Raw genomic sequence first — 14124 nt, 5'->3', positions numbered from 1 at the left:
CAGGTGGGCCATACATGGAATTGGAAAGATTTATGAGGTGTTTATTGTTTTCTATAATGTATAGGGATGTACATTGAGCCAAGTCAAATCGAGGTGGGCCAAGCTTGGCTTGACTCGTCCATGATCTCCTCGAGATCAAATTCGAGCTCGAGCTCATCCTTGAACTTACCATTGGAGCTTGCTTGTTTGCCAAATCTTTCAAGGTGAGCTCTAGTCAAGCTAGTGGATTGAGTTGAGATGAGCTTACCTTGAGTCGAGTCGAGTCTGCTCCCACCTTAATTTATTATATTTGTTATTTTCAATTACATAAATAAAAAACTAAAAGATTAGATTTAGATAAAGGTACCTTGATGTTAAGAGAGAGAGCACTACCAAAAAAAAGGACCAAAGGCTATGGACTATACTAGTTTTTAGCTACGGATATAAACCGTAGAGGTATTGCTACAGCTTAAACCCATAGCTAAAAAATGCCCAAACTGTAGCTAAAAACTACCACCTTAACATGTTCATCCAACCTTCGAAGGACTCTACGAGACCCATTAAAATTCGTGTGCTCCATCTAATACGTCTATCTGTTTTTAAAAAAATGTTAGGGCAGGACCCCAAAAAATGAAGTAGATCGAACGATCAAGTGAACCACATGTTAGGAAACAGTGGAGATTAATACCTACCATTGAAAGTTGGTGTGGTTCAATTGGACATAACATTTGTAGATTTGTTAGGGTCATTCCCTATAAAAAAAAAAATTTCAAAATTAATGGACGGAGTGGATTTGTCAAATGCATTAAGATGGACCCCACAAATAGAATGAAAAATCCGTCCGTTTAGATCCCGCCAAATGTGTGAATGCAGAGGGGCTGTTACGGACGGAACATTAGCTATGGCCCAAGGGAATTTTAGCTACGGCTTTAGACCGTAGCAGGGCTATAACAGGTACAAAATGCGAAAAACCGCGCTCGTTTTTCTTTTCCCCCCTCCCGAAATTTTTTTATTTCCCTCTCACGTCCATCCCTTTCTCTTTCACTCTCAATCTCCCACTTCTCTTTTCTCTATCTCTCTCGATCTCCAGCACCAATGTTCCTGTCCCTCTCTCTCTCTCTCTCTCTCTCTCTCTCTCTCTCTCTCGATCTCCCGCACCATTGTTCAAAACAGAAAAATCGTCATCTGCATTCCTTAGATTGCATCGTCAGAGGATTTTGGTATGCCTTTCTTCTCTCTCTCTCGATCTCCCGCCCCTTTTCTCTGTCTCTCTCGATCTCCGGCACCTTGATTAATTGCAAATCAAGCCTCATCCCAATTAATTGGATGATGAGGCTTGGATGATGATGAGAAATCAATGAATGGTATTTCTGTTTCTTCTACCATTCTGTTTCTTCTACCATTGGATGATGAGCCCAAAGAGCATCGCGTTGTTGGAGTCTCCAAAGTAATCAATGAATGGTATTTTTGTGGAGAAGACAAGGGCGCGGTCGACATTCGTGTTGTTGGGCCAATGCGTTAATCCATCGATTTGAAGGAGATGAAGGGAGATTATGGCCTAAAGGGCTTCGTTCTGTTTAAGCAGCCACGATTGTCGGTCGTTCCGGTGCCGGAGAATGTCTGGGAGAGGGTTTGTGAGATGTGTGGTGGGTATGAAGAGGAAGGTGTTTGTTGTGTGGTGGGTATGAGGAGGAAGTTGTTTGATGTGTGGTTTGGTAACGTTTGTAGTAGGTGTTGTTGTTGGTTTTTGAGAACTGGAGTGTTCATACAACTCCCCATTATAGATGGGCCATAACCTACAATCACACAGGTCAGAAGGTTAGGATCATGTAACTGCTGCGATTCTTGGATATGGTCCATCGGTAATAGAGCTTGACGAATGAACAGCCCAGGTTTTGTGCATACCTAACGGGTGTGCCTATGGAGCCTTTGTTTCTGAATCTTTATTGCACAGATGGAGTTTTCCTATGAGGATGTCTCCTTGAATCTTAGTCACTTTTTAGAACATCTGACACCTGCACATTAGGTGTTTGATTAAATTCCTTCAAGAATTTTTAGTAGTATTTCTTATTTTTCGTAGTGTGCTAATTCCACACACGTGAGCACATAGATGTTCATTGACAATGAAATTAGCAATAGATGTTCACCTTTGGGGTCCTGTTTAGACATGTTCTGGGGGAAGCTAATTCCATTGCATGTGTTCTTGCAAAGGAAGGAGTCTCTCAAATAGTTTGCTTGTGGGATCTTCCTATCCATGATCTTAATGCATTTTTGTATTTTTCTGCTGCTGCGAAATAAAAAGTTAGCATTTAAAAGAACTTTCAGATCAACACCAGTATTAGTCCTTGTGAATCTTAGAAGCTCCATAGACACAAAGAGGAGGTCCATCTTCTATGGTATCCAAATGGCCCCTTTGATTCCCTACAATGTTAACTGATCCCAAGCCCATCTCTCTCTCTCTCTCTCTCTCTCTCTCTCTCTCTCTCTCTCTCTCTCTCTCTCAAAATAATAATAATAATAATAATAATAATCCCAAGCCCATAGGGCAGCCCCAAAAACTGAATTCAGATGCCTTTCCAATTGACCACCTAATTAGCACTATCAACTTTTCATGGAGCCCAAAAGTTGCTACCAGTCAATTAAATTGGCTATACAAAGTAATTGTGGTCGTCTCAGCCACTGGAGACAATGATCAACATGTTTACAAGGAATTGCGTAATCAAGTGCAAAATAGCAATGAACAACTGATAAATCCAAATAGATGGAATCACGAGAAATTGAATGCATGGGGGAAAAAAGGTTAGCTACAAGTGGGCGACATTATGACAAATTGACAAACCTTAAGCATGTAACTACGAAAACCCATCCCCAATATCATAACAACTGTTTTTTTTTTTAAAAGATAATATCACAAGTTATAACAACTGTAGGCCAGTCATTTTCCAAGAATTCCTCACTTTTCAAGCTATTTCATAACAACAAGCAAAGACATGTTAAAAAATCAAACCTCAATCATAGCAAATGCCATGCAAGGATAGAAAGTTCTTTGTATGATTACCTATTGCTTGTGAAGCCTTTGTTTCTGAATTTTAATTGCACAGATGGGTTTTCCGAATTGTTTGCCTATATACACTCATGTGGTAACACACCTTAAAGACCAATTAAAGACCAATAAACTATACCCAAGTGTCTTAGGAACCCTCCTTTCCTTCATCAAACAACTGACTGTCGCAGCCTCTTCCCACATTCCATGTGAAAGACAAATACCTTTTAATTCTTGATGTGGAGTGGGTTGCGGACACTCATGTCCAAGATGGACCAAAGGAGACTTGTTTGGAGGTGGAACTCGTCAAGACCATCAGAACCATAAAATAAGCATATCTCGCAAACCGGAATGAGTTACTCGATATACCAAATATGATTTTGGGATAGCACAAGCTAGCCCACGATGAATTTGTGAGATTCCATCATATCAATGGTCAAATTCTCGGTTTATTTTTGTTTTTACTATTTTTAGTAAGTTTTGGTTTGATTGCAACTCTTCATGCGTTGGGCTTTAACAGTTGTGTCCAATACGAAAAGTGCTTAGAATAATTAGGAGAATAATATGGTCAAGTCAAATAGGACACTATAAATACTAAATTTACTATTTATAGTAAGTTACAAATTTTAGGAAGTTTTAGTTGTAGTTTAATTCCTAAACTTCTTCTAAGTCTTGGTATCCATATTTAAAGGGTTGTACACATGTTTATTTCATCTATCATTCATCAATCAAATTACGTATTTTATAGAATTTATTTTCTATTTTCCTTGCTTTTTCCTCGTAGATTTGAGAAGTCTTTGTGATGAGACCAGAGAAGCTTCGTGTCTTCGAAGTAGTTATCCTTGAGGAAGATGGTGATCGACCTCATCACATTCATCCCTACGTCAATTGGATTAAAGCGAGGACTCTCCTCGGGCCGTTGGCAAAAAATAATAGTATGAACCAAAATCCTGTGGATTATGATTCAGAGATTCGATATCTTTCAAAATGAATAGAAGCTTTCCACCGGGAGAGTCAGTTGATTATGCAAGGGTTGCAGGCAACCCTTAACTGTCTTGCGGATGCATTGATTCCGTCTTGAGCCCAAGGCGATGCTCAATCGCCCGTAGTTGTTGTACGACACAACTATGATTTTCTTAGAGCACTACCAGTGGTGAATCTCGTAGTGCTACACTAGTTAATTCAAGCTCTAATGACAAGTACCTTGATAAAGGCTTTGCCCGACGACCAATCCATGGGGGTGATCGTCTATATCGTGTTGAAAGAGACTAACGAGGTAAGGCCAAACTTCCTATTTTTAATGGTTTATTATGTATAGAAGATTTCCTTGATTAGCTAGCCAAAGTAGAAGGATATTTTGATTACATGGATATGTCATATCATAAAATGGTGAAGTTGTAGCCTTTAAATTAAAATCTTATGCTTCTGTATGGTGGGAGCAATTACAACTCTCACCTGCCCGACAGAACAAGGCTCCCATCTCATCATGGCCATGGATGAGACGCCTTCTACGATAACGGTTCCTCCGTAGTGATTACGAGCAAGTATTGTTCCAACAATACTAAGATTGTGGACAGGGGAATCGAACCGGCACATATTACACTGAAGAATTCTATCGGTTAGAAACACAGAATGACCTGTCAGAAACTGAATCGCAAGCCACCACTTTGATCATAAGGAAGTCGTTATACTCGCTAAAGGTGCAGTGTATACTAAAAGGTTTGTAATGTGATCATCAACGTCTGGAATAAAGAGAATTTCATGTCGAAAACAATGGTGGAAAAGCTACAACTAAAACAAAAAGACACCCATCTCCATACACGATTGGATGGATTAAGGAGGACAACAAAACTGAGGTAACCAAATGATGTCGTATATCCTTTTCCATTGGTAAATATTATAAGGACGAAGTCATGTGTGACGTAGTTGATATATAAGTTTGTCATATGTTACATGGTCGACCATGACAATATAATATTGATGTTATGCATAGAGGTTGGGATAACATATTTATATTTATTAAAGACGGTAAAAAGATTATCCTCGCCCTTATAAGAATAGAGAACCAACCCATGACTTCTAAGGTTGAGGAACAGTCTCCCATACCCAAACATGATTTTATTAAACAATTTGAGGAGATGGAGATGTAGATGTATTGGTTGAAAAGAGAAATTATATGGAGCCTGTGAACATCCCAAAGGATTTAAAACTGGTGTTGCAAGAGTTCAAGGTAAATGTGCTCAATGAAATTCCTAATAAATTGCCTCCCATATGAGATATACAAACTATATTAATATTGTCTTAGGGGCAAGTCTGCCTAATTGTCCACATTATCAGGAAGAATATGTGATCTTACAAGCACAAGTGAATAGACTGATCCATATTAATCAAGTCAAGGAGAGCATGAGTATATGTATTGTGTTAGCTGAAGAGCTTAATGCCAAGTACGAGAAAAGGCTAATAAACATCAACGTTAGAAGTTATCTCAGAATCATGAGCCTAGTCCCTTGTGTAACTCAAGGATGAGTTTTTATCAAGTACAGGGGTCTGATGTAGGACGTGGCACCGATACATTCCTAACATGGTTGGACAAAAAGAAGGTAAACCGAAAATTGACCATAACTTTTGATCCAGGTATATTTACGCGCACCTAACTGAGTATCAAGAACAGAAGCAGCACAAGAACTCAATGATGAGTTCTTTTGAAGTGGAGGGGACTGATGTAGAGTGGGTCGCGAACATTTTCATGTCTAAGATGGACCAGAGAAATCTGATCAGAGGCGAAAGTCATTAAGACCGTCAGAACCTTAAAATAGGCATATCTTGTAAACTGGAATGACTTACTCGATGTACCATATATGATTTTAGGGTAGGACATGCTACTAGCCAACTAACGTGGCTTAAATAGGTTGCCCATGCCAAATCTATGAGATTCCGTCTGATCGACGGTCGAAATCCCTGTTTATTTTCGTTTTTACTATTTTTAATAAGTTTTGGTTTGATTGTTACTCTTCATTTGTTGGGCTTTAGGAGTTATATCCACATGAAAAGCACTTAGAATAATTAGGAGAATAATGTGATCAAGTCAAATAGGATACTTACTATAAATAGTATTACGAATTTTAAGGAGTTTTAGTTGTAGTTTAATTTCTAAACTTCTTCCAAGTCTTGGTATCCCTCACTACCAAAAAATCGAGCAAAGAGTTCGGACTTTGAAAGTTTTCAGGTAAGGATTAAATCCGTAGCAAATTTGCTACAAATTTAATCCGTACCAAAAACCTAAATGAGTCGTACCTATAACCTACCCCCCATCGTAGCCATATTAGATATTGATGGTGCTTAAGGGGCTCCATGGGGCCCATTGAAATATATGTGTTTGATCTAAGCCATCCATAAATTCTGATATATAATTTCAGAGGATTGGGCCAAAAATTATGTAGATTAAAGGTCTAAGTGGACCACACAATAAGAAATCATAAAAATTAAATTTCTGTTATTAATATGTCGTGTGGTCTTATTACAGCTTCGATCTGACTCGTGTTTTGCATCAACCCTTAAAATAATATTTAAAATTTAATGGACGGAGTGGATAAATAACATACATCATGGTGGGCCCCACGGTCCTAAAACCCACAGTCCTAATGAGTCGTCCGTCACGCGCCCCTCCCCAAATGAAAATCATTTCGCCATTTTCTCCCACTCGCGTACCTCCCAAAACTAGGGTTTTTGCGTTCGTCTGTTTCTCCCTCTCTCCATCTCCCAGGCTCCCTCACCCTCTCTCTCTCTCTCTCTCTCTCTCTCTCTCTCGCACTCAGCCTCTCCCTCGCCATCTCTCGATCTCCCTCTCTCCCTCACCCTCTCCCCGTCTCTCAGTCGCATTCCCCTCTCTCTGTTTCCCAACCTCTCTCTCTCTCTCTCGCTAGCATTTTCAAAACCCCCTTTCGTCGCAAGAAGGAGAAGAACGGTTAGTCTCTCTCTCTCTCTCTCTCTCTCTCTCTCTCTCTCTCTCTCTCTCTCTATTTCCGAAATCAGTTGCGGTCGGATGGGCCATTGAAATCTCTGTTTCTGTATCTTGTAATATCACTTGTCCAACACATATATCTTGCACGAGAAATCTCTGTGCCTGTTCATTAATTAGAGGTAGAAATCAGCCTTCTAAGGTGAGATAAAATGTTCTAATGCTGGTAATGGTGAAGTTGAGCCACCAGCAACAGAACACCAGAACCCATCTCCAAGCCATGGAAGAGGGGCTACAAGGAACGCAACAGAACCAGAAATAATCTTCTATTGTATAGTGTTGTGGTTGTTTTACTTCTATGATTTCGGTTCTGCAATGCTGGGAAGCTGGAAACTTCATTTGGATTTCTTGGCTTTTGGCAAAATATCCTGAAAATTCCTTTTCTGTAATGCTGTTGGGTGTTTAATCTTTCTTAGTTGCTTTTCTTTTTTGCTAGAATGGTAGAAACTTTAACTGGGTTTGAAGCATTGCACCCACATATAGACCTAATTAGATCAGAACCAACATCTGTGAACAGATTTAGAGATTTTTATTACCCAAAATTGACAGGACTCCGATCCAACTGAGTAGGATCTGGATTCTTAATCAGACCCAAAATCTAGACCCAATCTGATGAAACCGTATGTTAGGTATCTGTGGATCCAGGTACCATTTCCCCAGACATCTTGTGTGCAAAAGCATCAGCTGATGCATTCGAATAAAATATGGAAATTAATTCAATCAAATCCATTGGGAAGAAAAATCAGGGGGGAGAGTCTCACTTGTACAGCTCTTATTTCCTGAAAGCATTCATTCTGTCCCTAAGGTAATACAGCTTTGCCTTCCTAACTTCCTTCTTGTCCAGCACTTTGAATTCCTTTATGTTGGGAGAGTATAAAGGGAAAATAGATTCCACTCCAACACCTGTTATCGGCCTCCGTAATCTAAATGTTGTATTCAGACCAGCATTGCGCCTTGCTATAATAACGCCTTTCAGAATCGAAACTCGACGCTTGTTCTCGGGCACTTCCACTTTAAGCTGGACAATATAACCGGGCTTTATGTCAGGGATCTCTCTATCTGCCTTTATTGCCTCCACTGCTTATCCAAAATCTGCATTATGTGCCTGGCTGTTTTATCAGGCCTTTTGAATTTGATAGGCCGATCTGTCTCAGGGCTAACTAAAGAAGAGTCCTATGCAACAAGTTCTGCGGCATCACCCATGGTTGTTAAGAACCTGATGGGGGCAGTAGACCCAAATATATTGGGTCGAAATAGCTCCTGTCTAGGGCTTTTTTAGAACAATGATACCGAAGGTCTGCCATTATAAGATGTTGAAAATTCGTTGTAAGCAGCAACTACCACTTGTGATGTAGCTGAAGAAGAAGAAGTATGTTTAAGTAGCAATGGAAATGGGCTGCCCTGTGAGTAATTAGCTAGTTGTTGAAAAAAGCTTGTCTTAGAGTTCATAAAAAGGATTTCAATGATATGAAAGCTTCTACAAAAGGGTCGCATATTTCCAAAACTGAACTCCTTCTATCGAGAAATGCCGCTGGAAAATAGAATAGCTACTCTCTCTCTCTCTCTCTCTCTCTCTCTCTCTCTAACAGGAATGCTAAATGGTTTGTTGTGCAAAGAGAACAATCCATTCTATAGGGAAGCACATGGACTTTGTGTGTCCATCTCTATGCATTATTTAGAATTTTAGAAAGACGATGAAACTAGAATTGGACTAATGCATCCCTAACTTACAATTGGGTATTATCCATTGATTCTTTGGAAATAATCACCATCAGTACTATCTTCATCATAATCATAGCCTTTTTCCAATCACCATCAGTACCGTATTCATCATAATCATAGCCTTTTCCCAAAGGGTCGGAGTTGTTGTGAAAATTTATATTGTGCTTACAAATATAGAAGTAGAAAAATTGGGGAAACATAGGGAGAACTCCAAAGCTTGTTGTATTCTATAACCAAGTTTTACATTGTAACACTAACAAATTGAGGTTTGGAATGTTTTATTTTACCCTCCGTCATTGTTGATTTGTGTTAACATGATTTGAAAACTAGTTTTCCCTTGTCGACATAGCCAATGTATGCATGTTAGTGGAGCTGCTAGTGAATCTCCCTGCTAGTGGGGCGACCTGGGCTTGACTCCCACTGATGTACTGCTAGTGAATGCTCACTGGATTCCCTCCTCTGTCTTTTAATGGTGAGGATGTGAAAGCACAACTTTCTTAGTGTTGAGTGCGTCTAGTTGTACCCATGTATATAACTTACCTTTGCAATATAAAAATGAAAAATGATAATAAAGTTAGTACATTGACCCATCTTGCAATATATATTTTCTCTATTAAGAGCCATTTATACCATGTTTACAAAAACATGTTAAAACTGAAAGTACCTTTCTTCCAAAACTTTTTATGAAATATCTCATTGTAGTGGTTTCACAAAAACCACATTGGATTGAGCAAAATGTTAGCAACATTATTAATTTGTTGTAAAAATACAATGTCTGCAAACTCCTTAATAGGTCTTAGTACAGAAATTCTCACGCTTTCACTCAGCATATCAAATGGAATTCCTGAGTTACCCCTTCTCTTTTCTCATTGCAGTCGCAACTCTGTGGGGCCTTTACATCTCCCTGAACTTCCCACCCCAACTCATTGGATGGAAATTTGTAGGTGGTGACCCCTGTGGAGAAAGCTGGGATGGAATCAAATGCTTTGGAGATGCCATCCAATCCATGTAACACATCACCTTCTGTTCTTATCTTTGTCCTCAATTTCTCTTCTTGTGCAAACCGTTTTTACTTCTATTTCCTCAACAGCAAAATTTGTGGGCTACAAATCACTGGAACGATGGCTTTCGAGCTTGCTAACCTCCAATCACTTGAGGAATAAGTGGTTTTGGCAGCAGTTGTATGCAAATCCGTTTCCTTTTGTTCCCAATTTATAGAAATTTATCTTGTAGCCCCGACCCAATACAAGTCTAACGTACATCTAATTTCATCTAAGTGCGTCCAAGTTCATCCAAGTGTATTTAAGATCCTCCATGTTCATCTGCACATGTGGGATGAGCTTAGCTTCACTTGGATGAACTGAAATGCATTTTGTAAGTTAAGCTTAACATACAAAGCTTTTTATTTGATCTGGTTCCATTTATCTTTACTAATTCAAATAATCTTCCCTTGTACAGGGATGTTAGTAACAATAGCATTCATGGTGTAATTCCTTTATGTTTGCCTCCCAGTGCAACCCATATGTAAGATGTCTATAACTTTTTACGACTTTCTTTTCCTATATAGGATTTAATCTTTTTATTTTATTTTATTTTATTTGAATCTCAATTCCAAGATATATTTTTGTTTTCTTCCTGCAATGCAGAAACCTGGCATTCAATCGGCTGAGACAGAATATTCCATTCTCCTTAGCTTCCTCGAAATCTCTCCGTTATTTATAAGTTCTTGTAATGAGTGAGGGTGTTAAATTCTCTAGTTTATGAGTAGCCAGCTCATATTTGCCAACCGATCTTTTTTCCAAGTGCAGGAATCTGAGTCACAATTCCCTTTCTGGTTCCATTGGGGACATATTTACTGGTCTGGAGAATCTAAAACAAATGTAAGATTTCATTTGCTGACTTTGTTATGTAGATGAACTAGATGGAAATTATTTTGGCCTGAAATATTTGCGCAAGTATTAATTTTAGAAAAAAAAGTATAAAATGATTTCATGAGAAAACATTTACTCACAGCACAGTCAGTTTCGGTGCACTTCTACTGACATAATTTCATTGATTAAACTATAGGGTTAAATGATATTTTTTTCTTCGATCCCCACCATACATGCGCCATGCGTACAGTGATTATAACTATACCCTCCAGTGGGCCCACCATGGATGGGCTTACTTTCAGAAATCACAACAATTGGACAAGCATAAAAGACAGCCAGTTTAATTTATTTTAAAACTGTGACCATAGAAGGTATAGTGGTTCTGATAACATATCCATACATGGTATAGTGGGGAGCTGGGAGAAGCATTATTCTGGTTGGACTCAGGAGACACCTTAACGGTCTTCTAAAGTGTAAATTATGTTTCAGGGATTTATCCTACAACAGTTTCTCAGGAAATCTGCCCATTTCATTTGTTACCTTGACGAGTCTTACTGCTCTGTAAGTATTCTAATGGGCTAAGTTTCTTCAATATATACAATTTTATTTTATTTTATTTTTTGGCAATGTGAGTTGTATTCCATTAACCATCATGGTTAATTCTGTCAGTGACCTGCAGAACAACCAATTTACTGGATCAGTTGACTTCCAGGCTGGTCTCCCTCTATCATACCTGTATGTCTTGAACTAAGTGTCTTACTTTGTATGGATTGTCTATTCTTCAACACTTTTTAAGACTAAGTACACAGTTCTGATTTTAACTGCTCTAAGTTTCAGTAATATTCGAAACAACTACTTCAGCGGTGTTGTTCCTAAGCAGTTTGAACTCATTTCAAATCTCAGTAGGCATTTAATGAATGTATGATGCTTATTTCTTATGTTTCTTTTATGAATTCGATATCCAATTTCCTGTTTCTCACTAATTAATCTCCATGTTTCTTACTAGTATTGAGGGAAATATGTTTGCAACCAACCCAGTCCGTCCACCGCGAAATATCACTCCTGATAACAGGCCGAGAAGTCAGAACATCAGTAATTCCACATCAACTAAGAATGATAGCCATGATCAGAAAGGGTTGGGGCGTGGGTCAATAATTGGGGCAACTGCATTCCTAGTAATCTGTGTGGCAGCTCTTGTCCTAATACACATGCATATCCAAGGAAGATCCGTCTGCAGGAAGATCCTTCTTAGAGCAGAGGATATCCAAGGAAGGAAATGTCCTCACAAACTTTTGGGTAGGAAAAGTTCTTTCCACCATCACTTGTTATGCTCTTTAGAGAAGAGTCTAATCAGACTGGGATTTTTCAGGGAATGGATTTTACAACCGACAAATTAAGATCATTGGTTTGTAAGTGGCAAACCTTGATTGAGGCGCATGTAGATGTGAAGACGATAGACAACTACACCCTGAGAATGTTTTGCATTAGATTCACCAAGAGACACCCTAACCAGGTTAAGCAAACCTGTTATGGCCACTCAAGCCAAATCAGACAGGTGAAGATCTAACAAACTTTTGTTTGTATTGGATATGTTTTTACTGTATAGCATTATCACCATTGCAAAACATGCGTATTTGTCCAAATCTTGTACAAGTAGCATTAATATACTGTTGTTGGTGGTGTCAGATTCGCAGAAAAATGAGGAAAATCATGGTTAACCAGGCAACGTCCTGTGATCTCAACATCCTGTTTGTGCTTTCTGATCATTTAATATATCCTCCTGTAGGGGAATGGTGCAATGTTTTGTGGGCTCCATGTTGATAGTGGCCGCATTGGAGGGACAATGAAGAAGACGTTAAGGGAGATAATTGAGAAGTATAACCTGAATGTGTGCCTTACACCCAACCAGAACATTATCTTGTGTTTGCCGTGCATGGAGGCGACCCATCACAACAGCTCTTGCTCAGGCTGGTCTTCTGGTAAGACTCAATCCCCAGCAAGGTTTTAAGACTCAAGGCTCATTTGGACCCAAGTCCAATACAACACCGTGAGAATTGAAATACGGGGGAACTCGGCCCAACTTAGCTGGGTCATGACTCCAGTCAGGACTAAACAAGTCAGTCTGAGTTCCCAAGACTTCAAAAGCATCCCAACTGCTCCTGTTACTTGTTTACTTGTTGCAAATGTCTTTTATTCATAGCAGATCTTGACTAGCTTTTTTGTGAACAGAATCCTAGGTATGTGGATCCACCCAATATAACTGCAATGGCATGTCCCGCACTACCATTATGCCCTCTAGCAATAGTAGAAGCTGAGCGTGGAATTCGTGACATTCTCAAGCGGGTTCGAGCTGTATTTGATAAGGCAAGCCATAAAGCTATATACTCACATTTTCTTTTCTTTTTCCTTTTTTTTGTGTGTATTCCAAAAATGAATAGAAAATATGCATCAAACCTATTTTTCCATGGGGTCACCCAGACACTTGAAAATGGTGTTTTGTTGTTACAAGTTGGCCTCAAGTACAATGAGTCAGTGGTAATAAGGGTAACTGGATGCCCTAATGGTTGTGCCAGACCTTATATGGCTGAGCTTGGACTAGTTGGCGATGGACCCAACATGTACCATATATTTCACATGCTGATTTTGTCGAAACCCTAGAAACAAAGGTATTATAGATGAGTTATATTCTTTTACAGGGATAGGTACCATGTAGTTGCCAGAATGGTGATTTGAGCACGACACGTCCTATCCGCCCCCAAAAATGGAGAAAAATCCCAAACAAGCAGGAACACTGAAATGTCCTTCTAAAGATCCATTACAGGATGTCTCTTACAAATTTTTAAAATAGGACTTATTTCAGAAGGATGAATGATGGGGTGCTTTTGCATGTTTCAAACAGGTTTGGCTCGGGGGAACGCCTAACCAAACCTCACTAGGAAAATATTTCATGAATAAGGTGAAGATTCATGATCTAGAAAAGGTTTTGGAGCCATTGTTCTACAACTGGAGGTGCAAATGTTAACAGGGAGAATCTTTCAGCGATTTAATAACCCGCCTGGTGAGAACCCAAGTTTGTATTTGGGTCATGTTATTTACAACATCTGAATTTCTTCTAGCCATACTTACAACTTGAATTATTTCATAGGTTTTGGGATTTGAAATTTAGCGAATGTCTAAACATTTTTAAAAGAACACTACCACGGAAAATTTCTATATCAGCAGTGTCTCAAGGCTTTGTTTTGCCTCATTTTCATCTACATATCATTCCTAGGGTAACTAATAGAAAATCTGAATGGCTCTATACTGGTAAAGTAAGCATACATTAAGTTTCTTCTTGTCCTATGCAGGCTTTGACAAACTGAAAGAGACAGTTGAGAAGTAGGAGGGCATAACAAAAGCACCGACATGATTTAATCTAAAGCTTTTTGCTGACAAAGACACATACAAAGACATTGATGAACTTGTAAAGCTGCAGAACAAGACTGCTCACC

At 39.0% G+C, this 14124-nt stretch overlaps 1 protein-coding gene and 1 long non-coding RNA gene across 2 annotated transcripts; both read left to right on the top strand.

Moving 5' to 3' along the window:
* The first annotated feature begins 10322 nt into the window (after positions 1-10322).
* Positions 10323-11532, top strand: LOC131220639 (uncharacterized). The gene is made up of 3 exons (XR_009158747.1): positions 10323-10642; positions 11123-11194; positions 11303-11532. It is a non-coding gene; the product is annotated as an uncharacterized LOC131220639 (long non-coding RNA).
* Positions 11533-12463: 931 nt separating this feature from the next.
* On the top strand, positions 12464-13686 carry LOC131220638 (sulfite reductase 1 [ferredoxin], chloroplastic-like). Its single transcript, XM_058215440.1, has 3 exons — positions 12464-12612; positions 12863-12997; positions 13533-13686. Exons 1-3 carry the CDS (start codon positions 12520-12522, stop codon positions 13653-13655), a joined length of 351 nt encoding a protein of 116 aa, XP_058071423.1. The 5' UTR covers positions 12464-12519; the 3' UTR covers positions 13656-13686.
* Positions 13687-14124: the final 438 nt, after the last annotated feature.

Source organism: Magnolia sinica, chromosome 12, assembly GCF_029962835.1.
Source record: "Magnolia sinica isolate HGM2019 chromosome 12, MsV1, whole genome shotgun sequence".
NCBI lineage: Eukaryota > Viridiplantae > Streptophyta > Magnoliopsida > Magnoliales > Magnoliaceae > Magnolia > Magnolia sinica.
Note: the sequence above shows the minus strand (reverse complement) of the source record. Positions and strands in the feature narration are given on the sequence as shown.